A 26,436-nucleotide genomic window follows, 5' to 3' on the forward strand; every position below is an offset into this window, starting at 1 on the left:
CTCCACTTAGGCCAACTCAATCATGGTTCCCTCAACTACTCAATTTACTCATCGATTTTCCACGACTTCTCCCGTCCTTCTTATGGACCCTCAAGGGAATTACCATCTGTTGGTTCTATCCAATCAATTACCTCTAGTCGCATGGTTGATTTAAGGTCAACAGGATCTGACCTTCAATTTTCTCAATCAACTAGAGACATCCTATCAGATGCCTGGTCTCCAGGTACCAGAGCAGCTTACAGATCTGCCTGGGGACTTTGGATTCGTTGGTGCAGTAAATCGGATTTGGATCCCTTACGAACATCTATCCCTCACATCTTTCCTCATCACGATAAACTCTGCCTAGTTCGCTGTCTTCGTACTTACGAATCCAAAACTGAATCTCTTAGATTGTCATCCTCCTCTCAACTACTTATTTGTTTCTGTAAACCCCACGCTCCTGTCTCTTCATCCACTCTCGCTAGATGGGTCAGACAGACCATGCATATGGCAGGTATTGATATTTCAAAATTCGGCACTCATTCCACCAGAGGAGCGGTATCCACAAAGATTTTTCAATCAGGGGCTTCTCTTTCTGATTTATTGAAAGCCACCTATTGGTCCTCTGATTCTACTTTCAAAACCTTCTATTTTAGACCTGATCCCCATGTATCTATGGTTTTGTTGTAAGTTTCTTATTATTATTTAATGTATTTTCAAAATTTATATTGATGTAATTGTGTTTAAATACATAGCTTTAAACTAGCATAATAGGAGCGTTTTGTCTTGTCTTGAAATTGAGAATTTTCCTATCCTTGGTGACGGAAAATTTAATTTAATAAAGACAAAACGCTAGTATTATCCCCCGCCCTATTTACAACCCATCCCTGTAATCTATGTTATCTCTCTCTACAGCTTCTCAGTGATACATATCGATTATCACCTACATCTGCATCTACGATTAATTCTTCTACAGAAGTCACTGTCTACGTTGAGTTGAGTTTTTCTTCATCGTTGCTTTTCTCCTATGAGGTCTTCATTCAAGTTTCCAAGTTCTTTCTCCCAGTGCACAGCAAGGGATTTACTTGGGTGTCTGATACCTTTATCACCTATGCTATGGACTGATTGGCTGTGTTATCCAGCATTATAGGTTGCATACTAGTTTAAGTGTTTATATGCACTTCATACCGTGTTTCTCCAAAAATAAGACCGGGTCTTATATTAATTTTAGTCACAAAAAAAAACACACTAGGGCTTATTTTCAGGGTAGGGCTTATTTATTTACGGTATGTACATTGAACATACATTGCCCCTCCCCCCCACCAGTTTATCAGCCCAGCGCTGCACCCCACATTGGGGGACTAATCATACTGTATGTCACCCGCGAGCGCTGCTTCTCTCCCCCCCCCTGCCAGATAATTGTACTTTGTATTCCAGTGCCCGGGCTGCAAATATTAAAAAACAAACTTTAACTTACCTTCGTCCTCCGTTCCCCCGTTGCTAAGGAACCGGCGTCACTGTTCTGCGCTGTTCTTGCTGCTCCCTGGGGATGGGAACGTCACAGAGCCTTCAGCCTATCACCGGCTGCAGCGATGTCCCGCCTCTGCCGATGATAGGCTGAGCCCACTCACACAGTGGGCTCAGCCTATCATCGGCAGAGGCGGGACATCGCTGCGGCTGGTGATAGGCTGAAGGCTCTGTGACGTCCCAACACCAGGAAGCAGCGGAGAAGAGTGACGCCGGCTCCTTAGCAACGGGGGAACGGAGGACGAAGGTAAGTTAAAGTTTGTTTTTTAATATTTGCAGCCCGGGCATTGCCTAGGTCTTATTTTCGGGGTAGGGATTATAATTGCAGCCCACCCCGAGTAGGATGTACCCGGGTAGGGTGTATTTTCGGGGAAACAGGGTATGTTAATTTTTTTTACTTCTAATACATTCAATATCTATTTGCTGCTGAGACAGTAAAGAAGTTGTTAAAAGCATAATACTTGCTTTTTGTCTTTATTAAAATCTAAATTTTCGGTCACCAAGGATAGAAAAATTCTCAATTTTACTGCAAGGTGGAATCCCTCACGTTTATTTCACGTGGAATCACTGTAGTGTGAACAGGGCCAAATAGAGGTTTCCATTGGGTAACAACCACATATATATGAAGGAGATTTATCAAACTGTGTGAGAAAAAAAATAGAGGGATTTTCCCACAGCAGCCAATCACAGCTCAGCTTTCACTTTACCAGAGCTCGTTAGCTGAGCTGTGATTGGTTGCTTTGGGAAAATTTCTTTATTTTTTTTCTCTCACACAGTTTGATAAATCTGGGCATACTGTATAATTACTGCTCGTCTCCAAAGAGGGGAACGGACTCTAGCGCCACCTGGAGGTGGGAAGAAATACCATTTGGCATAAAAAGAATGTGGTTGTGAATTGGTAAAGAGACTAATGGAGCCGCTGCCCACAGTAACCATGGAGCTGAAGCAGTATAAAGGACAGGGCACAGGTTGCGCATACTAAAAGAAAAACGACAGACAGACGCCTAGAATTAACATTCATGGCTTCTATTCTGACTACTTCTAGTCACGTGATGCGGCCGGCTCCCGCAGGTCACGTGCTGCTCCGGTCACCCAGAACAGTAGAGACTTCCGGGTAGGTCAAGGTGGGCGGGATCTCGGGGCTGTCAGTGAGCTAGCAACCAGAAAGTATGGCGTTTATGGCGCTGGGCGGACGTCACTCCTGGATGCTACGACTGTGCAGGCATGGAGCGACCATCCTGCAGCCTAAAGTCAACGCAGGCCCCACAGGTGAGAGAGCGCCGCCTCTGGCCGCCAGCGGGAGTGCAGCTTGTTCATCCAGTTACCTCACACAGGATGGGGTTTTCAGCGCTGTTCTTTAATTCATCAGCTGTCAGTTTGGCAGCTCAGATAGTTTATCCATAGAAATAATACAGATGCGTAACTCCTTTTATTCTTTTATCAGTTACAGTGTGTTGAGCTATGTTCACACCTGGTAGACTTATTCTGCAACCAAAAAAAATCTATTCAATCTATGTAAACTTTTTATTTCTGTAGCAACAAGTCTGCACATCTGACTTTACCTTTTAGATGCAGTGTTTCCCAACCAGGGTGCCTCCAGCTGTTGCAAAACTACAAGTCCCAGCATGCCCGGACAGCCTTTGGCTGTCCGGGCATGCTGGGACTTGTAGTTTTGCAACAGCTGGAGGCCCCCTGGTTGGGAAAGACTGCTTAACATGCTTCAATGCTCGCTCCTACCCTCTGCATGTCTAGAGGGGGCAGGTACTAGTCGTGATCATGTGCAGGCATGTGGTTTTGCAGGATGATGCATCCTGCAGCTATTGAGCATCCCCGCAAACGTATCCCTTTATCTTCAATAGGAAGTTTAAAATCTGCATCAGATCTGCGGTGTATCCGCAATGTGTGAAGATACGCTAAAGTCCACAAAGAATGGATTTGCACAAGTAACATCCACAGCAGATTACAATACCAGACAAGTGGGATTTTGGACCCCCTCCCGCCGCAATCAAACACTTATCCCGTAGGGGATAAGAAGTAAAATGTGGGAATACCCCTTTAATTTTCATCTCGTAAGTGGAGCACTCACCCATAGAAACCAATTAGATTCTTTTTTTATTTTTTTTTTAGGAAAAAAAAAAATAAAAAAAAAGTCCCCTTAGAAATAAAAGAAGCAATCTTATTGGTTGCTATAGGCAACTGCACCACTCTTCCATGTCGGCGATCGCCGCAAATCGACAGTCAATTCAGACCGGCGATTTGTGGCATTTCGGGTCAGAAGCGACCGACCAATCGAAGATCCGGGGTGGGGTGGGGGGTATTAAAGTTCAGTTCCCCTGCTCTGCCCACCAATGGGTGTCCGGGCAGAGCAGGGGAACGTAGGAGCAGCGGGTGGCGGTGGTGGTTACCGGGTCCAGGCAGAGGAGGTGGCAGCGATCCAGGTGGGCGACATCACATGTAGTGCAGTGGTCTCTAAACTGTGGCCCTTCAGATCTTGCATAACTACAACTCCCAGCATGCACGACCAGCAAACGGCTGTCTCGGCATGCTGGGAGTTGTAGTTTTACAACAGCTGGAGGCACACTGGTTGGAAAACACAGAGTTAGTTAGCAGAACCTCAGTGTTTTCCAACCAGTGTGCCTCCAGCGGTTGCAAAACTACAACTCCCAACATGCACTGACAGACTGTGCATGCTGGGAGTTGTAGTTTTGCAACAGCTGGAGGCACACTGGTTGGAAAACACTGAGTCTGTTACCTAACTAATTTTTTCTATCAGTGTGCCTCCAGTTGTTGCAAAACTACAACTCCCAGCATGAACGGCCTGTCAGTGCATACTGGGAGTTGTAGTTTAGCAACAGCTGAAAGTACAGGGTACCATCACACAAGCAGGGGTTTACAGTGAGTTTCCCGCTGCAAGTTTGAGCTGTTGCAAATTTTCCGCTACAGCTCAAACTCCCAGCTGGAAACCCCCGCCCATGTGAATGTACCAATTATAAGCATCTTGTACGGCAGTGTCTCCAAAACGGAGCATCCAGCTTTTGCAAAACAACCACTCTCTGCATTGCTGGACAGCCATTGACTGTCCAGGTATGCTGGGAGTTTTGCAACATCTGGAGGCACCCTGTTTGGGAAACACTGTCATAGGGTATTTGTGGTGGTGGAGGCAAGTGTAACGCTTCCATCTGTGTCCGCCCCTATACAAATCTCTCATTTAGGCATCAAATGCACATGGCGCTTTCTCACTTCAGAGCCCTGTCGTATTTTAAGGCAACTGTTTAGTGCCACAGATGGGGTATTTCCGTACTCAGGAGAAATTGCGTTACTAATTTTGTTGAATTTTTTTTACTTTTACCCCTTATGAAAAGGAAAGGTTGGGAGCTACACCAGCATGTTAGTGTAAAAAAAAATGTAATTGTTTACACTAACATGCTGGTGTTGCCCCCAACTTTTCCTTTTCATAAGGACTAAAAGGAGAAAAAAACTAAAGAATTTGTAAAGCAATTTCTCCAGAGTACGGAAATACCCCATATGTGGACGTAAAGTGCTCTACGGGCGAACTACAAGGCTCAGGAGTGAGAGCGCACTATGTACATTTAAATGGGCACTGTCACTGGGCACTGTCACCAACTTTATTTCTTGATATGTTGTAGTACTTATGTACTACAACATATCTCTAATATACTTTTATTTATTTATTTATTTTTTTATTAAAATCGTTTAATTTACATTTGAAAACCGGCCACTAGTGGTCTCCCTCCTAGTGGCCGGCTGCAGCCTGGCGTGACGTCACACCTGAAAAAGGACAGATTTTGGCCTGGCAATCAGTCCTTTTTCAGTTAGGCTGCACTCGCTCCCTGCCTGTCAATCAGACAGGCAGGGAGCGAGCGCATTGGCTCCCCGGCCACTGGTTGTGAGGCCACTCCTCCCGCACATCGTCGTCGCTGCGGCTGTCCCTGCACGCCCGCTGCCGGACTCTGCAGTAAGTGTAATGAGGGAACGGGGTATGCGGGAGGGGGGGTTTGTGATGGAGAGAACGGGGTATGCGGGGGGGGGGCATTGTGATGGAGGGAACGGGGTATGGCGCGGGGGGGGGGGGGGGGCGGAGGGAACGGGCTAGTGCCGTAGCGCCGCATGTAACTAACTAATAGTTTATCTACACAGGGTGCCTCCTGCTGTTTCAATACTACAACTCCCAGCATGCCCTGACAGCCAGTAGATGTCAGGGCAAGCTGGGGGTTGTAGTGGTGAAACAGCTGGAGGCACCCTGTGTAGATGAACTAAGGGCGGAAGTGTCGGCCCCAGCAGGCATCAGTGACGTGGTGCCTGCTGGGGAAGTCTGCCTGGTAGTGAGCACAGTACCAGGCAGAAAAAAAGTTATTTTTAATATAGTAAAAATATAAATTAAAAGCAGGGAGGGGGTTAGGGATAGATTGGCAATAGGCAGGGACAGAAAAAAAAATAGGATGGTGGGAGCTACTCTCTAAGGCTTAAATTGGTGATTTGCACAGGGGTGGCTGTTACAGTAGTTCTGACATAAACGCAAAAAAAAAAATAAAAACACTCACATGTGACCCCATTTTGAAAACTACACCGCTCAAGGAATGTAACAAATGGTACAGTGAGCATTTACACCCCACAGGTGTTTGACAAACTTTCGTTACCGTGGGACGTGAAAATGAAAAATTTGATTAATTGTTTTCATAAAAATGCTGGTGTTACCCCAAATTTTTCATTTTCACAAGGGGTAATAGGAAAAACATCCCCCAAAATTGTAACACCATTTCTCCTGAGTAAGGAAATACCCCTTGTGAATGTAAAGTGCTCTGCGGGATCACTACAATGCTCAGAAGAGAAGAAGCAAAATTGTTTTTTTGGAGAGAGAATTTGGCTGGAATTGAAGGCCATGTGCGTTTACAAAGCCCCCATGCTGCCAGAACAGTGAATTCCCAAACCCCCCCCCCCCCACATGTGACCCCATTTTGGAAACTACACCCCTCACGGAATGTAACAAGGGGTGCAGTGAGCATTTACGCCCCACAGGTATCCGTGAAACTGAAAAATTATATTTTTTTATTTCCTCAGCCCATTGTTTCAAGGATCTGTCAAACGCCAGTGGGGTGTAAATGCTCACTGTACCCCTTATTACAATCCGTGAGGGGTGTAGTTTCCAAAATGGGGCCACATGTGGGGGGGGTTCACTGTTCTGGCAGCATGGGGGCGTTGTAAACGCACATGGCCCCTGACTTCCATTCCAAACAAACTCTCTCTCCAAATGCACTATGGTGTCTATGGCGCTCCTCCTCTTCTGAGCATTGTAGTTCACCTGCAGAGCACTTTACATCCACATATGGGCTATTTCCATAACATTTTATTACCCTTGTGAAAATGAAAAAGTTGGGGCATTTTAGTGAGAAAAAAACAAAAAAAATTTTCATTTTCATGTCCCACTTTAAAGAAAGTTCATCAATCACCTGTGGGGTGTTAAGGCTCACTGTACCCCTTGTTACGTTCCTTGAGGGGTGTAGTTTCCCAAATAGTATGCCATGTGTTTTTTTTTTTTTTCTTGCTGTTCTGGCACCATAGGGGCTTCCTAAATGCGACATGCCCCTCAAAAACCATTTCAGCAAAATTCGCTCTCCAAAAGCCCATTGTCGCTCCTTCCCTTCATTAGGGTATGTTCACACTGCAGAATTCCGTGAGTGAAATTCCGTACAGTGAATGTTAGCATCTGTGTGAATGGGTCTTCCGCAAGACCCGTTCACACTGCGGAATTTCAGCAGACAATTCCGCCGCTGAAATTGTTCGGCGCAAAGAAAGAACATGTTTATGCTTCACGTGGAAGTCCGCGAGCACTGCACAGCCGTCAATGGTGAAGGCGCAGTGCCGCGCGGTCCTGCTGCCGCTGGCTGCCAGACTGAATCCGCGAGCGGAGGAGATTCAGCTACAAATCCGTAGTCTGAACATACCCTGTTAGTGTTAAAAATTGAGATTTAGAATTTTCTCCTCCACTTTGCTGCTATTTCTGTGAAACACCTAAAGGGTTAACAAACTTTCCGAATGTCATTTTGAATTCTTTGAGGGGTGCAGTTTTCATAATGGGGTCCATTATGGGGGATTTCTATCATAAAGATCATATCATATCATATCATCAAATTCACTTCAAAACTGAACTGGTGGAAGTGCAGATTTTGAAATTTTCATGAAAATTTCTGCTGAACTTTGAAGTCCTCTGATGTCTTCCAAAAGTAAAAACATGTCAACTTTCTGATGCCAACATATAGTAGACATATTGTATATGTGAATCAATATATAATTTATTTGGCATGTCCATTTTGCTTAAAAGTAGAGCATTTTAAAGTTAGGAAAATGCAAAATGTAAAAAAAATTTCATGACATTTTGGAAATTTTGACCAAGAAATTATGCAAGTAACGACAAAATTTTACCATTAACATAAAAGTCATGAAAAAACAGTCTCTGAATCAAATTCATAAGTAAAAGCATCACAGAGTTATTAATGCATATAGTGACAGTGGTCAGATTTACATAAAATACTCTGGTCCTTAACCCTTTAAAGGGGTACTCCGCCCCTAGACATCCACTATCCAAAGGATAGGGGATAAGATGTCAGATCGCCGCGGTCCCACTGCTGGGGAGCCCCGGGATCCCCGCTATCATTACTGCACAGAGCGAGTTCGCTCTGTGCGTAATGACGGGCGATACAGGGGACGGAGCCGCGTGATTTCATGGCTCCGCCTCTCTAACTTTGAAGCTCTCTGCTTGTAAGGAAAATGGATATTCAAAATACATTTTTTTTTGGATCACATATACAATATGTCTACTTTATGTTTTCATCATAAAATTGATGAGTTTTTACTTTTGAAAGACACCAGAGGGCTTCAAAGTTCAGCAGCAATTTTCTAATTTTTCACAAAATTTTAAAACTCACTATTTTTCAGTGACCAGTTCAGTTTTGAAGTGGATTTGAAGGGCCTTCATATTAGAAATACCCCACAAATTACCCCATTATAAAAACTGCACCCCCCAAAGTATTCAAAATTACATTCAGTAAGTTTAACCCTTTAGGTGTTTCACAGGAATAGCAGCAAAGTGAAGGAGAAAATTCAAAATCTTCATTTTTTACACTCTCATGTTCTTGTAGACCCAATTTTAGAATTTTTGCAGGGGGTAAAAGGAGAAAATTTTTACTGGTTTTTGTAGCCCAATTTCTCTTGAGTAAGCACATACCTCATATGTCTATGTAAAGTGTTCGGCAGGCGCAGTAGAGGGCTCAGAAGCGAAGGAGCGACAAGGGGATTTTGGAGAGAACATTTTTCTGAAATGGTTTTTGGGGGGCATGTCACCTTTAGGAAGCCCCTAGGGTGCCAAAACAGCACAAAAAAAAAACACATGGCATACCATTTTGGAAACTAGACCCCTCGGGGAACGTAACAAGGAATTAAGGGAGCCTTAATACCCCACAGGTGTTTCATGACTTTTGCAAATGTTTAAAAAAAAAATATTTTTTACATAAAATGCTTGTTTTCCCAAAAATGTTACATTTTTACAAAGGGTTAAAGCAGAAAATACCCCCCAAAATTTGAAGCCCAATTTCTCCCGATTCAGAAAACACCCCATATGGGGGTGAAAAGTGCTCTGCTGGCGCACTACAGGTCTCAGAAGAGGAGTAGTCACATTTGGCTTTTTGGAAGCAAATTTTGCTCTGGGGGCATGCCGCATTTAGGAAGCCCCTATGGTGCCAGGACAGCAAAAAAAAACCCCACATGGCATTATATTTTGGAAACTAGACCCCTTGAGGAACCTAACAAGGGGTAAAGTGAACCTTAATACCCCACAGGGGTTTCCCGACTTTTGCATATGTAAAAAGAAAATACAAAATTTTACCGAAAATGCTTGGTTTCCCAAAAATTTTACATTTTTACAAAGGGTTAAAGCAGAAAATACCCCCCAAAATCTGAAGCCCAATTTCTCCCGATTCAGAAAACACCCCATCTGGGGGTGAAAAGTGTTCTGCTGGCGCACTACAGGACTCAGAAGAGGAGTAGTCACATTTTGGCTTTTTGGAAGGAAATTTTGCTCTGGGGGCATGCCGCATTTAGGAAGCCCCTATGGTGCCAGGATAGCAAAAAAAAAAAACCACATGGCATTATATTTTGGAAACTAGACCCCTTGGGGAACGTAACAAGGGGTGAAGTGAACCTTAATACCCCACAGGGATTTCACGACTTTTGCATATGTAAAAAAATATATATTTTTTTTCACTAAAATGTGGGTTTCCCCACAAATTTCACATTTTTGCAAGGGTTAATAGTAGAAAAGACCCCCCAAAATTTGTAACCCCATCTCTTCTGAGTATGGAGGTACCCCATAAGTGGACATCAAGTGCACTGCAGGAGTGCCACAATGCTCAGAAGAGGAGTCACATTTGCAAACTTTGCTGAAATGTCGCATTTAGGAAGCCCCTATGGTGCCAGGACAGCAAAATACCCCCCACATGCCATACCATTTTGGAAACTAGACCCCTTGAGGAATGTAACAAGGGGTAAAGTAAGCCTTAATACCCCACAGGGGTTTCACCACTTTTGCATATGTAAAAAAAAGTTTTTTTTCACTAAAGTGTGTATTTCCCCCCAAATTTTACATTTTTACAAGGGTTAATAGCAGAAAAGACACCCCACAATTTGTAAATACATTTCTTTGGAGTAAGGACATACCTTATTTTTTGATGATTTAGGCTTGGCGGGTGCACAGCAGGTCTTGCTTGAGTGGGAGCGCAGTCAGGGACCTTTAGCTTGATATGGAGCCAGGATATGGGACCCCCCCCCCTCAAGGAGCGCTAATGGGGGGAGCACTGAGCCCTAAAATAGGGGAACACTATGTGGGACAACGGGCCGTAACTGGGGTAGACAGGTGGGGTACAGAGGCCCGTAATATGGGGTACAGTGGGCCAGAAAATTATAAAACATAATAAAACAGGATATGTTCCCAGAATGATGACCCAGAGCATAGCCAAAACTAACAAAAATATGCCCGCCCCAAACCCTATGCTCTGAGTCATTATTCTGGGAATGTGATGTGTGTGGCCGTCCCTAACCTGTTGCCTCAAATGCGCACCCGCTCAGGTGGAGAGAGAGCACTGCGCATTTGAGGCAACATAAAAAGTCCCTGATGATAGTGACTCAGTGACCTATGACCCATTTTTGAAAAAACACCCCCAGAGTTCTTATCAGGTTTTGGGTTTTTTTCAGGTTTTTTGGGGCAATTTAGTGATTTTATGGGGGTTAAATTTTGGAATGTACTCTGGACTTGGTACATTGGTCAAATTATGGAAAATTGAAATGAAAAGGGAAAATTTAGTGCTCCATAGAAGTGTGATACTCCCTGAAGCAGCCTATGCAGAGGACCGGATTATCTGGGCAAGTGTCGCATTGATATGTGGTGTCCTTCCGTCTCCCCTTCCTGTGACACACTCTGCATTTTTCTGGGTTCGTTCCTTCTTTCCAGTGGGGGGGATCACACCTGGAAAGTGCTGGCCAGGGACGATCCTGGCGCGTATAATTCCAGACCCTTGGGAAGTCCGCCCTGATCTTTCCCGGTCGCCAAAGATCAGGAACCTTAGGACTTCATCTTGGTACTGGAGGAATGTCCCTGTGTTGCCAGCGTACTGGGATAGTACAAAAGCGTTGTACATGGCAACCTGTACCAAGTAGACCGCAACTTTTTTGTACCATGCCCGTGTTTTCCGCATGGCGTTGTATGGCTTGAGGACTTGATCTGAGAGATCAACTCCCCCAATATACCGACTGTAGTCCAGAATACAATCGGGTTTGAGGACCGGTCCCTCGGTACCTCGCACAGGGACAGGGGTGCTGCCATTCCCATGAATAGTGGTGAGTATAAGGACATCCCTCTTATACTTCACCAACAACAGGTTATCATGGGTCAGGGCACGGGACTCACCCTTGGGAATAAGCGTCTTGACTAAATTTAGAGGGAGGCCTCTCTGGTTTTTCCGTACGGTCCCACAAGCGGACGTGGATCTGGCGGAAAGGGATTTGAACAGAGGGATGCTGGTATAAAAGTTATCCACGTACACGTGGAATCCCTTATCCAGCAATGGGTGCATAAGGTCCCAAACGATTTTCCCGCTAACACCCAGAGTGGGGGAACAATCTGGGGGTTCAATACGGGAATCTCGTCCCTCATATACTCTAAACCTGCAAGTGTACCCGGAGGTACTCTCACAGAGTTTATAGAGCTTCACGCCATACCACGCCCGCTTCGAGGGAATATACTGGCGGAAGATGAGTCTCCCCTTAAAACTGATGAGAGACTCATCTACCGAGAGGTCCCTGAGCGGTACGTAGGCCTCCAAATATTTGGCCCCAAAGTGATCGATGACCGGCCTCACTTTGTAAAGCCGGTCATGGGCGGGATCACCTCGGGGCGGACATGCCGCATTATCTGCATAATGCAGGCATTTCCGAATAGCCTCGAACCGCCTCTGTGTCATCGCCATACTGTAAAGCGGGGCCTGGTAGAGGACGTCCCCGCTCCAGTAATGATGAGCACTTGGTTTTTTGTCCAGGCCCATATGCAGCGAGAGGCCCCAAAATGTCCTCATTTCCGCTGCATCAATTGCGCGCCATTCATGGGACCTGGCCAAAAAGGAATCTGGGTGGTGGGCAATGAACTGCTGGGCGTACAAGTTCGTTTGCTCCACCATGTGATTGACCCGGCTGTCACTGAAAAAAAATGTCCAGATCAGTGAATCCAGCATGGTCAATACAGAGTTGCCAACAAACTCAGGAATCCGTGGCTGATAATCCTCTGGGGGGCTCCAGACAGGGTCATTGGAAGGGGGCTCCGGTGCACTTGTCTGGGGGGCCGGACTCCTATTACGAGCGGCATTGCCACTCGTACTAGTGTTGGCCACTGGGTCACTCTCATGGGGGTGCGTGGCCTCGCCTGGCGGCGTCTCCGCCGCCGTACAAGGGACTCATCATCACTGCTAGATGATGAGGAGGGCGATGAAGAACACAAAAATGTAGGATCTTCATCGTCCTCAATGACAGATTCGGAAAAGAAAGAAAAGGGTGGCGCACGCAGCTCCCTGAACCCCTAATAGGACCGGGGTCAGGGATCAGACCCTAATAGGACCCTTGGGGAGCTATTAGGGGGTCGGGGGGTACTTTCTTTTTTTTACTTCTTTTTTTCACTTTATTTCTCCTACCCTTCCCTATACACTGCTATCCCTATTGTAACGGCTCCTGAGGGGGCTCCGGCTCCGAGGGGGATCTATGGCTTCACCTCTCTGCGGCACCCGCTGACTGAACGCAGAGAGCGGGTACAGCAGCGGGAAGGAGCCGTTAACCGCTCCTCTGCCGCTCTGCTATTGGCTGGACGATCGCCGGCCAATAGCAGCGTTGCTGGGGTGGTGACAGTATTGTCACCGCTCCCCAGCAACGGTAGGTGATTGGCGGTGTATTGTACATCGCCGATCACCATTTATTTCCGGGTCATCACTGACCCGAATAACCGGAATCACCGCAGATCGCCCGCGCGATTTCGCGGACGATCTGCGGCGATCGTTGACATGTGGGGGTCCCGGGACCCCCCTCGGCGTTTGCCTGGGACGCCTGCTGAATGATTTCAGCAGGCGTCCGGTTTCGCAACCCGCCTGGCGGGATGAGAAATTCGCTGGGACGTATGAGTACGTCCCTGGTCCTTAAGACCCAGGGCGCAGGGACGTACTCATACGTCCGTGGTCCTTAAGGGGTTAAAGGGGTACTCCACCCCTAGACATCTTATACCCTATCCCGCCGCTGGGGACCCCTGCAATATAGCACGCAGCACCCACCTGTTACTGCTCCGGAAGCACTGGAGGATCTGGCTTTCTCAGCACTTCGCCAGCTGGGATGTTGTTTTCTGTGGTCTGTCATGTTATATACTTCATGTATTGCGTAGCTAGGGGTCTTTGAGTCTTTTTTTTTCTCTCAGCCCTCTGGGATTGGTAGTCCTCTAAGTGCTGCCTATATCTTGGCTGCCCATAGTATGAGAATATTGTCCACATAGCGTTTAGATGGGGTTATGTATTTAAGATATGAGTTATTGCCAGAAATTCCTTCTAGGACCCCTCAAAAATTTTAAAAACTTCAGAGCTCTCTATTTGCTTTTAACCTCTGGCCAAGAAATTCTAAAGCAGTTGCCCATAGCAACCAACCAGATCTCCCCCCCCCCCCCCCACACAGGCCTTTTTAATTAAAGAGGCAATGTGATTGGTTGCTATGGGCAACTATACCACTCTTTCTCTACACAGGTTTTTTTTTTATAAATCTCTCGCATTGTGATTTAACACAAATTCCAGCATATCACATATATAATCCCCAAACGTCTCACACTATTGTTGTATCTGTTGCAATCTGTAGCGAAGGATGTGGGTGTAGGGGCTCTCCACATCAATGCTAACCAATGAAAAACCTGCCAACCAAACATCCAAAATGCACAGCAAATGTTTTGGATCTTGTGAGAAGTGATACCCCCAAACAATTATCTCGAACGCCAGTCGAGGTCATGCGATAAAGGTTCAGCCACTGTATCCCGGCCCGCAACACTAGTGCAGCCCGTGGGTGGTCAGCGAATTAATGTACCAATATGGTCTCTAGGAGAAATCCACTAATAATCTTTCCGCAAATTTTGAGGACAGAATGCCTTGTTTTAAAACATCCTCAATAAAAGTGTAAATGGCTGAAACAGCTGGAATAGGGGGATTAACTGTAGTATAAATTCTTCTTGTGAACACTCTCTCACTATGCTGGTCAGTAACTTCAGGTAGATCTAACAAAAGACTAAGGTTACTTTCACACTGCCACTGGGGCTCTGCCCAAAAAACGGCCGTTAAGGCTCTCCTTTTTTTTTTTTTTTTCATTCACTTAGATGCGATTCTCTGACCACCATTATTGCGGCTGTTATTCTGCCGGAAGATAGCGGGAGAAAAAGATGGCACAAGCACAAATTTTACTTGCGCTATCTTCTAACGACAGTGTGAAAGTAGCCTAAGAGAGATTTATCAAAACTTGTGCAGAGGAAAAGTTGACCAGTTGCCCATAGCAACAATCGGATTGCTTTTTTTAATTTTGAAAGGGCCTCTGAAAAATAAGTGATCTGATTGTTTGCTATGGGCAACTGGTTAATGTTTCCTCTGCACAAGGATTGATAAATTTCCTTTTAAACTGTACCGGTCAGATCCCACAAAAAAAGAATTAGGTTACTCAGTACCTAATCCTGACAATGTACATCTAATTTTTATGCCTCTATCACCTATATTTATTATAATAATTACCCCTTTTCTTTTAGCTCACAGTGTTAGAAATCCTCTCACGCTCAGCTCTGCTGCATACGCACGGTCACACGCTCAGCTCTGCTGCATACGCACGGTCACACGCTCAGCTCTGCTGCATACGCCTGGTCACACGCTCAGCTCTGCGTATGTATCAACTGGCTCCAGAAAGTTAAACAGATTTGTAAATTACTTCTATTAAAAAATCTTAATCCTTTCAGTACTTATGAGCTGATGAAGTTGAGTTGTTCTTTTCTGTCTAAGTGCTCTCTGATGACACGTGTCTCGGGAACTGCCCAGTTTAGAAGCAAATCCCCATAGCAAACCTCTTCTACTCTGTGCAGTTCCCGAGACAAGCAGAGATGTCAGCACAGAGCACTGTTGCCGGACAGAAAAAGACAACTCCACTTCAGCAGCTGATAATTATTGAAAGGATTAAGATTTTTTAATAGAAGTAATTTACAAATCTGTTTAACTTTCTGGAGCCAGTTGATAGTTTTTTCCTGGAATACCCCTTTAACTGTATGGTCACCATGGTTACATTACACAGGTGCAATCTCCTGCACTCATCAAGAACAACAGGAGTTAAAATTTTACACAGTTCTACAGATCTGCAGTCTATGCAGATTGGAGTCTAATCTAAATATTTATTACATATTGCTGGACTTATTCTTATAACATTTTAAGGGTCCTCCTTGATGGTGTATATTTGCGCAATAAAATCAGGACTTGCGCAAAATTTGTGCGTGTAAAGAGAAAAGACACCATTGATAAATCGATATCCACCACATAATCAGCTCTACCGTACACCGTGATTTAGAATTCCACTTGTAAACTTCTATCAAAAATTATGTAAAAACAAACATACAAAAATCTGAATTGCGCAAAAAAGATTGCGCAATACAGACAGTGAAAACTGTGTGTGTATATATATATAATGATAAATGCCCCCTTTTTATGTTTATTTTATTTTGTTATAGGCCTCTGAGAATGAGGATACTACTACATGTTGGGGGAGATTTATGAAACTTATGCAGAGGTATAGTGGAGCAGTTGCCCGTAGCAACCAATCAGGTTCCTGCTTTAATTTTTTAGAGTCCTTTAACTCTTGCAGTCTGGTTGCTATAAGCACCTGCTCCACTGTTTTAGCACATGGCTTGATACATATTACATTACAATTATTGGATGAATCCCTGGTTATGGTTTGATTGGAATGTGGAACTCATCTATTCCGATACGCCATCAAGTTATCCGGTTCTTTAACATACATATTGTTAACCCTTAGGATAGAATATCAGGTTGTGAGAGTCTGACTCTCGTCATCCCTGCTGTTCAGTTATTTTAACCCATTAATGACCATGGACGTCTATGCTCGTCCAATGGCCGTTAACGGGATATGACGCGGGCTCCCGACTTGAGCCCGCGTCATACCGGCCGGCCCCCAGCTGATTCCTGTAGCTGGGGGCCAGCGTTATAGCCGACATGTGGCCGCGGCCGGCTATTAACCATTTAGATTGCCACTGTCAAAGTTGACAGCAGCGTCTAAAGGTGCCTTTATCCTGTCCCTGGTGGTCCAGTGGGGTGGATCGCCCCTCCGCAGCATGATTTGGGGGGGGGGGGCGATCCACTGCTGAGGTAGCCTGAGGGCTTACCTCTCCTGCTGCGGCGGCTCCTGCGCTCTGAATGATAAAGCCTGGCAGGGCCCACAGATCAATGGGATTCTATGGAATCCCATTGATCTGTATGAGGAATCAAATGATTCCTCCTAAAAGTCCCCTAAGGGGACAAAAAATGTAAAAAATAAATAAAGTTTAAAAACACACACATTAACCCCTTCCTTATTAAAAGTTTAAATCGCCCCCTTTTCCCAAATTCCATATAAAAAATAAATATATAAACATATGTGGTATCGCCACGTGCGTAAATGTCCAACTATAAAAATATGTCATAAATTAAACCGCACGGTCAATGGCGTACGCGCCAAAAATTCAAATTTTGGTCACTTTTTATACCATAAATAAAGGAATAAAAATCGATCAAAAAGTCAGATCTAAACAAAAATGGTACCGATTAAAACTTCAGATCACGGCGCAAAAATTAGCCCAAATACCACCCTGTACGCGGAAAAATAAAAAAGTTATAGCGGTCAGAAAAGGACATTTTTAAACGTATACATTTTCCTGCATGTAGTTATGATTTTTTTCAGAAGTACGACAAAATCAAACCTATGTAAGTAGGGTATCATTTTAACCGTATGGACCTACAGAATAAAGATAATGTGTTTTTACCGAAAAATTTATGACGAAGAAACGGAAGCCCCCAAAATTTACAAAATGGCATTTTTTCTTAAATTTTATCACACAATTATTAATTTTTTTCCGTTTCGCGTTGATTTTTTGGGTAAAATTACTGATGTCTTTACAAAGAAGAATTGGTGGCGCAAAAAATAAGCCATAATATCGATTTTTAGGTGCAAAATTAAAAGGGTTATGATTTTTAAAAGGTAAGGAGGAAAAAGCGAAAGTGCAAAAACAGAAAAACGCTTGGTCCTTAAGCGGTTAAAGGGGTTATCCACCATAAGGGGATTTTAGTACATACCTGGATACAGTAATGGACAGGCTTAGGAAGGATCTGTGCTTGTCTTGGGGCTAAATGGCTATGTTGTGAGATTACCATAATATTGTGGCAAGCTTTTTGTGAACTGGTATTTCCTGTTTCAGTTTACTTTTTTTGACTACAAATCCCATAATTCCGTTCTTCCTCCCTCCCACACATCAGCCCATTGAAACATAAATGAGCTGCATCCATTCAAAAGACCTGTGGTTTTCAATCAGGGTGCCTACAGCTGTTGCATTAGTTGCAGATTGATCCCTCCACCCATTGAGGCAGACAGGCTCCCTGTCATCAGCTGACTAGTGAGTCAGGTCTCGGCCGCATTGCAACCTGGGAAAAATCTGAGACTACAGTCATTTTGTATGCTGGTAAAAATAAATATTGGGGTGAAAATCGCAGAATTGTGAGAAAACCGTCACACACAGGTACAGACACTATATTATGGACTAAACTAACTTTACAGACCCTGTAGCATAGTCAAATAAAAAAAAAAAAAAAATCCTGGAATACCCCTTTAATGGACAGCTTTCTTTTGGAAAAGTGGTAGTAGCAAGTGCTTCACATTTACCGTATATACTCGAGTATAAGCCGAGACCCCTAATTTCAACCCAAAATCCCAGGAAAAGTTATTGAATCGAGTATAAGCCTAGGGTGGGAAATACATCATCCCCCCCCCGTCATTAGCATCATCATCACCGCCTGTCATCATCCAGACCCTCATCATCATCCCCTTGTCATCATCCCCTTGTCATCATCCCCTTGTCATCATCCCCACCCCCCTTCATCATCCCCTTGTAATCATCCCACACCCCCCCTTCATCATCCCCTTTTCATCATCCCACACATCCCCCCTTCATCATCCCCTTGTCATCATCCCCACCCCCTTCATCATCCCCTTGTCATCATCCCCACCCCCCTTCATCATCCCCTTGTCATCATCCCCACCCCCCTTCATCATCCCCTTGTCATCATCCCACACCCCCCCTTCATCATCCCCTTGTCATCATCCCCACCCCCTTCATCATCCCACCCCCCCTTCATCATCCCCTTGTCATCATCCCCACCCCCCTTCATCATCCCCTTGTCATCATCCCCACCCCCCTGCATCATCCCCTTGTAATCATCCCACACCCCCCCCCTTCATCATCCCCTTGTAATCATCCCACACCCCCCCTTCATCATCCCACACACCCCCTTCATCATCCTCTTGTCATCATCCGCCCTCAGCCATCGGCTGTCCGGGCTTGCTGGGAGTTGTAGTTTTGAAACCTCCGGAGGTCCGCAGGTTGAAGACCACTGCGGCCTTCGACATCATCCAGCCCCCTCTCACCCCCTTTAGTTCTGTACAGTACTCGCCTCCGCTCGGCGCTGGTCCGGTGCTGCAGGGCTGTCCGGTGAGTAGGTCGTCCGGTGGGATAGTGGTTCCGGGCTGCTATCTTCACTGGGGGCACCTCTTCTCCGCGCTTCGGGCCCAGAATAGAGGCGTTGCCTTGACAATGACGCAGAAGTACGTTGGCAATGAACGTACCTCTGCGTCGTTGTCAAGGCAACGTGACTATTCTGGGGCCGGGCCCGAAGCGCTTAGAAGAGGCCTCCCCGGTGAAGATAGCAGCCCGGAACCACTATCCCACCGGACCACCTCCTCTCCGGACAGTCCTGCAGCACCGGACCAGCGCCGAGCGGAGGTAAGTACTGTACTGAACTAAAGGGGGTGAGAGGGGGCTTGATGATGTCGGAGGCCGCAGTGGTCTTCAACCTGTGGACCTCCGGAGGTTTCAAAACTACAACTCCCAGCAAGCCCGGACAGCCGATGGCTGCCCGGGCTTGCTGGGAGTTGTAGTTTTGAAATCTCTGGAGGTCCGCAGGTTGAAGACCACTGCGGGTGGAGAGTTCACTCGAGTATAAGCCGAGGGGGGTGTTTTCAGCACGAAAAATCGTGCTGAAAAAACTCGGCTTATACTCGAGTATATACGGTACTTGACAGGGTAAAGCTATTGTAAAATGTAATGTCGTATACAGCCCCTACTAAATGTGCCTGGTAAACAGTGAAGGGCATCTGGTAGCCCCTTTAACAGCAGATCTGCAGGGTACAAAGAATCTGATCCTCATCATTTTAATACTGGTGGCATGTCCTAAGGATAGATTTTCAATTTTAAAAGAAAGAATAACCCCCTTTTAGGGTGTATTCATATGTACAGTATCCTGTGCAGAATTAGAAGCTGGGCTCAGTCATTTAGTTTACATTGATATCTGCAGCAGAAAATCCTGTGCATCAAATCTGCACAGGATCCTGTACGTGTGAATAGACCCTTAAAGAGTTTATTCACCATCTAAACACTAAGTTTAGACATGATCTAAAACAGGGATTGCCAAATTTGTTGAAAATTTAGGAGCCACCAAAAAAGTGACAAGCCAAAATGCCACACGTCAAGTAACATGACGCCATGCAACATGACTTTATGATCAGTCATTATTGCCCACTCATCTCACGTGTCACTGTTATCCGTGTCCCCTTATCTCCTCCTGTGTGTCACAGTGATTAGTGTCCCCTGTTTACAATCACCTCTTTGTGCTGATGACACTGATGACACTGACACTTTGTGCTGATGACACCTTTCCAGTTTTATCATAAATGTTTTTCCATTTCTCTTATGACCTCTTAAATGTAGATATGTCTACAGTAACTCATAGACTTCCACTGGCTTTACCATTACAATGACTTGGAGCTACAAACCTCATGAGTCACCCTTCTTATCCTCCTGAAAGTTCATCAGAGTTCTCTAATGATGAGTATTGTGCTTACTTAACAAAACAGCAGTATTAGAACTATCTACCAACTTGTCACAAAGCCGGCGTTGTGCCTGCGGCAGCGCTGTGTCCCAGTTTTGTGCAGTGGATATACTGTGTTTAGTTGCTATATTTGTCATTCAAACAACAAAGTAAACATTCCCAGGCTTCAGCGAGGGAATAAATTAGTGAGGCTTGACAGAATCCATTCTATCCTCCTAGTAACCAACTGGAAATGTGTTTTTTGGACTTGTCACATTCAATACAGTCTAAAATATTTTATTGTCAAATCCACTTTGTGTAAGACCAAGAGCATCGCACTTATTGTGGATGTAACATTCCTGTATAAATGATAGTTGATATCGGAGAGATTTCTTATGATAAAGTCAGGGGGGATTCAACCCCTAGAAACCCTATTAATATTCTCAATGAAGGAGCAGCCATGTAAAATCTAGGAAACCTCCTTTTATGAGTATCTATCAGCTCTGTGGACATCTTCTAGCTCTGTGTTGTCATTTTTCAGTTTTTCCTACTAGAAATGTATGACTAGATAGTCAAAAGGGTGTTACCAGGTGAAGGTATGTCCCTACACTGAATGTCACTCTTCAGTCAGTGCTGGCAGTAGCAGACACAGTATGGACTCACACATTTGGCAAGGACCATGGTAAAATCCAGTTGTCAGTTTAATAATTCATTTCTAGGAAGAAGAATTGAAGAAGGGTACATCAAAGAGCTATAAGAAACAATAGAGCAGAATAGTTTTTTCATGGGTAATACATAGGGGTGTGAATCGCCAATAATTTGGCGATTCGATTCGAATCACGATACCAGGGTGGCGATTCGATATATCGCAATATATTGCGATACTGTCATGTTGGCGATATATCACGATATATCGCGATATTCCCTATTAAAAGCTTGGGAAAACTTATTCTAGCTGAGAAAGAACAAGATCCCGCGAGAGTTGTCCTGTGAGTGCGTACGTTCTCCTTCCTGTTTGTTCTGAGTCTGTAGTCTCGCGGTAGCAGCCTGCGAGTGGGACAGAGCTGATAACAGGTACACTGCCAACTAGTGGTCAGGAGTTTAAGTGTTATAAAAAAAATAAGACAGACAAATAGGACTGTGACTCAGTGAGTGAAATACAGTAAATGTTAATTATAATAATTTATAAAAAAAAATCGATTCTCAGAATTTTAAAATCGATTCAGTATCGCGGAACAAAGAATCGCGATAATCGATTTTTTCTTACATCCCTAGTAATACAAGTATTTACTAAAATGGACAGGTCAGAAAAGGGCACAGGTCTTTAACAGGCTTGTCCCATATCTATCCTGAGGATGGAACAGCATAGTAGACTACAGAGGGGGCAGGGGTGTGGAAATCCTATCGCCCTATGCCCAGGACATATAGATTAAGATTTTTAAATAGAAGTAATTTACAAATCGGTTTAACTTTCTGGCACCAGTTGATTTGAAAACATTTGTTTTCCACCGGAGTACCCCTTTAACTTGTGCTGTGGTCACCTTCATTCAGAGGATTGTAGAGATTTGTGCAGTTGGACCCCCAATCGCCAGGAGGTGATAGCATACCCTAGTGATGGTAGGAATCTCTCATAAAGTTTTACATTTCTGGCTGTTTCATTTTTATGTTTCTTCTGTTTCTTCTAAGCTTGCAGGCTTAAGTCATCTATACAGTACCTAGCACGTAAAGATTTACCAAAGTTGGCTTACAGTAAACTAAAAGGCAAAAGTCCCGGAGTCATTTTCTTGCCTGGTTATGCATCAGATATGAATGCTCAGAAAGCTGTGGCCCTTGAGGACTTCTGCAAATCTCTTGGACACTCATTTATACGGTAAATACCAAGTCTACAAACATTTTTGGGGAACTTGCATACCATTAAAAACCTTAAATCCCAATCAGTTTCTAAAACTCTGTAGTTGTAGGGAAAAACTAATGTTTAGGGAAAACTACCTGAAAGGTGGTGTGACTGATCTGTAGGGGTGTAAATCGCCAAGAATTTGGCGATACGATTCGAATTGCGATACCAGTGTGGCGATTTGATATATCCCGATATATTGCCATACCGTCTAGGTGAGGATACATCGCGATATATCCCGATTCTGTCTAAAAAACAATGTCTTAAACTTTTATTAAAACTTAATTTTTACTTTATTTTTTTATACACTTTATTAGTCTTTTAGGAATCATTAGATTCCTCAGACAGATGAATAGAGTTCTATTGAACTCCATTGATCTGCGATCCATTGATAGAGCCTGGTCCAGCCAGGATCTATCAATGACAGAGCCACGGAGAGCACGGAAGCATAGGTAAGCCCTCTGCTACCTTCACAGTCCGCGATCAAGCTGCGGGGGGGGGCGATCCACCCCACTAGCCCTCCAGGGAGCATTCACAGATCCCTTTAGACGCCGCTGTCAGCTTTGACAGCGGTGATCTAAAGGGTTAATAGCCAGCCGCGGTGATCGCCGAATGCTGGCTATTAGCGGCAGCCCCCGGGGGCTGCAGAGTATGGAGCGGGCACAAGTCGGGAGCCCGCTGCATACACACTGCAGAGCACCGCATGCTGGATATTAGCCGCAGTGATGCATTAGCGGCCCCCGGCTACTGAAATCAGCCGGGGGCCGTAGAGTACAGAGCGGGCACGAGTCGAAGCCCGCTCCATACACCCACAGCGCCGCCGTGTCAGATCCGGCTGACAAAATGTGGAACTTGTATCTCCTGATGCCCGGGACATGCTGTTCCGGGCATCAGGAGATACAAATTCCACATCACTAAAAGAATCGATTCAAAAATATTTTGAATCGATTCAGTATCGGCAAGTGAAAAATCGCGATAATTGCGCAAATCGATTTTTTTTCTTACATCCCTACTGATCTGCCTTGCATATTCCCCAGTTATCTTGATAAATTTAAAGAGAATATGGAATTGTACTTGGAGGACTAAATGTAGCGCTTCCGACAGGATCATGAGAATGTGAGGGGAGCCTATAAATGGGACTGTTTCTTGAAAGTATAATCTTAAATCATGTAAAACTTCTCACCACTTTTGTGCCCATTTCTGTATCAGTTTGGTGTAAATACATATAAATAGTTTTTCCTGACTTATGTGAGCAAAAAAATGTTACACATTGTTAGAGAGAATGAGCTTGTTGAATTACTACAGTGATGGCGCTATAAAGAAGATGGCGGTAACAGCATTTCTTGTGTTAGGTTTGATTACACCGGATGTGGAAATTCTGAGGGGAATATAAAAGAGTGCACAATTGGGAAATGGAAGAAAGATGTGCTGTCCATTCTCGATGACGTGTCTGAAGGACCACAGGTTAGTTTACAATGGCTTAGGCTTTTATTCTTATTGCATTCATGAAGTAATTTGGATAAGCAAGAGATAATAACACAGATGGCTTAAAGTCTATTGTAATCTGAAATTCCATACTACCATTTTTCCATCTTTTGTGTGTACCACAAGACATGACACCAATTTGGATAGCTGGAGGACCAGCTTGTAAGCTTGATTCTATCATCTTCTCCCAGGGTTCTAGTTGAAGTGATAAGAACAACATTTATGAAAAGGTGCAGAAATCCTTAATGCCTTTTAAGATCATTTAAAAAAATAACTACTTTTTTTTTCTATATGATAAACCATAATCCAGCATTCAATGATTCTGGATCTGTTCCAGCAGCATGCACAAGAAAAGCAACATCTCGACCTGTGTCACGACTAAGACCCATACATGTTACACTAGTCGAAATGTTGCTGTACTTGTATATGAGGATGCATTGAACTGATGCTGGATCATTGTTTATTATTTTATCAAGTCTACTGGATGAGTCTGGTTTGTCTGTGCATCCAACATCCGGTGACTGGGGTGCAGTTCTGCTTATGGTATTTGTGCATTAATATCTTAGAGACATATCAAAAGTTTTGATTGGTCGGAGTATTAGTGTTCAGACCCCCAACAATGGCTAGAACGAATGAATAGAAGCACTCGGCTAAATGGTTTTTCTCCTCGCTGCAGTTGACCGGCTCCATAGAACTTGTCTTTACATGATAGCAGCAATTCAATTTCACACATTTCAAATGGTAAAAAACCTACGCCTGTGTTTTGGTTTGTTCTGTTGATAGTTTAAGCAAAATGGGATACGTCACCTCTGTGTAGTCTGTTCTGTAACTCATATGTACATAGCTTTAAAATCAATTTGTATGTTTTATCAGATATTAGTTGGATCAAGTATGGGAGGATGGATTATGCTGCTTGCTGCCCTCTCCCGGCCTGAGAAGATTGCAGCTCTTGTTGGTGTTGCCCCTGCAGCAGACTATTTTGTTACAGTATTTAACCAACTTTCAACAGAGGTACAAAGTTCCACATTGTTTGGATATTTGCCATTTGTTTATAGATTTGCCATTTGTTGCCAGAGAAAATGCAGGAAAATATGTTTAAAGTGTTACAGTCTTAAAAACAACTTGTGAGACCCATTGCGATTGTGAGTTATTAGTCGGGTGGCATTGCGTTTCACTCCTCAGCTGGCCAAAATCCGTACATTTCTCTGCACAGAAGTCTATGCAGAGAAATAGACGGATCTCTCGGCCAGCCAGTGAGGTGGAGCACAATGCCTTCCATTCCCTCGGCTAATAACTCAAGATCGCACCAGTTGTCTTATCAGAGATAATCCTTTCATAATACAGACAAGTGGCTGATAAATGCCTGCCCGTGTAATCTGAGGACCGCTTAAGTGTGCCAGATTGGGAGTAGCCCTCAATTGTAGCGAATAGAGGGTATCCAATATATGAACAGGGGTTGTCTTCATGAAACAATGTCTTCAATTAAATTGGATAACCATCTGTACATTGCATGAATTTTATTTGTCCGGTTTTGTTTAATTTGAAGCACATTTGCATCTTAAGAACTTTAGGCAAAGTATAACACCAGCTGCCAACAAAGATCAGGTTCTGGAGACGTTTGTAATGGGCGAATGACAAATTCAATAAATTATTTCTTATTTATTTTCAGGAAAAGAAAGCAGCTGAGGAGAAAGGTGAATGGAAACTTGTCTCGAAATACAGTGAAGAGGGTGTTTATACAATACCTTACTCTTTTATCAAAGAAGCTGAAAACCACTGCTTGTTAAATAGCCCTATACCCATAAGTGCACCTGTACGTCTCATTCATGGCATGAAAGATGAGGATGTCCCATGGCATGTGTCTATGCAGATTGCTGAACGAGTGGTCAGTAATGATGTAGATGTCATTCTCCGCAAACATGGCCTCCATCGGATGAGTGAAAAAGATGACATCAAACTCCTCGTGTACACAATTGATGATTTAATTGACAAACTGACCACTTTAGGGTAACTGACAGTAATCCACACAGTAACATTAAGCTTTACTTATCTGTGATGCTCCTGTCGAGCAATGCAAACTAGTCAATTGCACAAATAATGACTGCAAATAATTACGTTTATGTGAACAAGAAACCTCCTTTTTTACTATTTCACGTCAGTATTTCTTATGTTATTTTATACTGCCCAAATATGCCCTTTTCTACTTCCCACAGTAAATGTGAATAGCCTTCTCAAGCTGTACAGAATTGAACAAAATCACTAGTGATAACTTTATGGCATGAAATGTTTACAAAGAAATAAACTATATGTATAAATCCTACTTTCTGCCTTTTACTGCATCATGCAGAAGTGAAGCGACCTACAGCATAAATCCTACATCTGTGTGTAAAGTGTGTGGTAGAAAGCATCCACCAATGTTGTTGCCTAAAAAGTTTATTGTAATCTACATTTTGTTACTGGCAATATTGCACCAACACAGTATATTACCAGTGTAAGAGCTAATATGCTCTCGGTGGAATGTATTCCAGTGGGGAAAAAATAAATAAATGAAACATTAAAAACTGTTCATGTAAAGGAAAAAAAATTATTCGAAGTTTGCGTTACCTTGCCTCCAATAAAAGCAAAATATCATTAAGAACGTCTCCCCCCTGCAAAAAAAAAACTTAAAACTAAACTACCAACAATTATTAATAGACCTCTTTCTATTAACCCCTTAAGGACGCAGGGTTTTTCAGTTTTTGCACTTTCGTTTTTTCCTCCATACCTTTTAAAAATCATAACCCTTTCAATTTTCCACCTAAAAATACATATTAT

General features: G+C 43.9%; 1 protein-coding gene across 1 annotated transcript; it reads left to right on the forward strand.

Moving 5' to 3' along the window:
- Positions 1-2,510: 2,510 nt before the first annotated feature.
- On the forward strand, positions 2,511-26,186 carry ABHD10 (abhydrolase domain containing 10, depalmitoylase). The gene is made up of 5 exons (XM_056557491.1): positions 2,511-2,775; positions 21,930-22,113; positions 23,490-23,601; positions 24,496-24,633; positions 25,292-26,186. Exons 1-5 carry the CDS (start codon positions 2,676-2,678, stop codon positions 25,631-25,633), a joined length of 876 nt encoding a protein of 291 aa, XP_056413466.1. The 5' UTR covers positions 2,511-2,675; the 3' UTR covers positions 25,634-26,186.
- Positions 26,187-26,436: the final 250 nt, after the last annotated feature.

The sequence above is a fragment of the Hyla sarda genome, chromosome 2, assembly GCF_029499605.1.
Source record: "Hyla sarda isolate aHylSar1 chromosome 2, aHylSar1.hap1, whole genome shotgun sequence".
In the NCBI taxonomy this organism is placed as follows: Eukaryota; Metazoa; Chordata; class Amphibia; order Anura; family Hylidae; genus Hyla; species Hyla sarda.

Excerpts from the sequence above, each read along its gene's own strand:
- ABHD10 (XM_056557491.1), top strand. The coding sequence starts at position 2,676 with ATGGCGTTTATGGCGCTGGGCGGACGTCACTCCTGGATGCTACGACTG. Across the intron at positions 2,776-21,929 it reads AGTCAACGCAGGCCCCACAG|CTTGCAGGCTTAAGTCATCT; the intron begins GTGAGAGAGCGC and ends GTTTCTTCTAAG. Across the intron at positions 24,634-25,291 it reads TTAACCAACTTTCAACAGAG|GAAAAGAAAGCAGCTGAGGA; the intron begins GTACAAAGTTCC and ends ATTTATTTTCAG.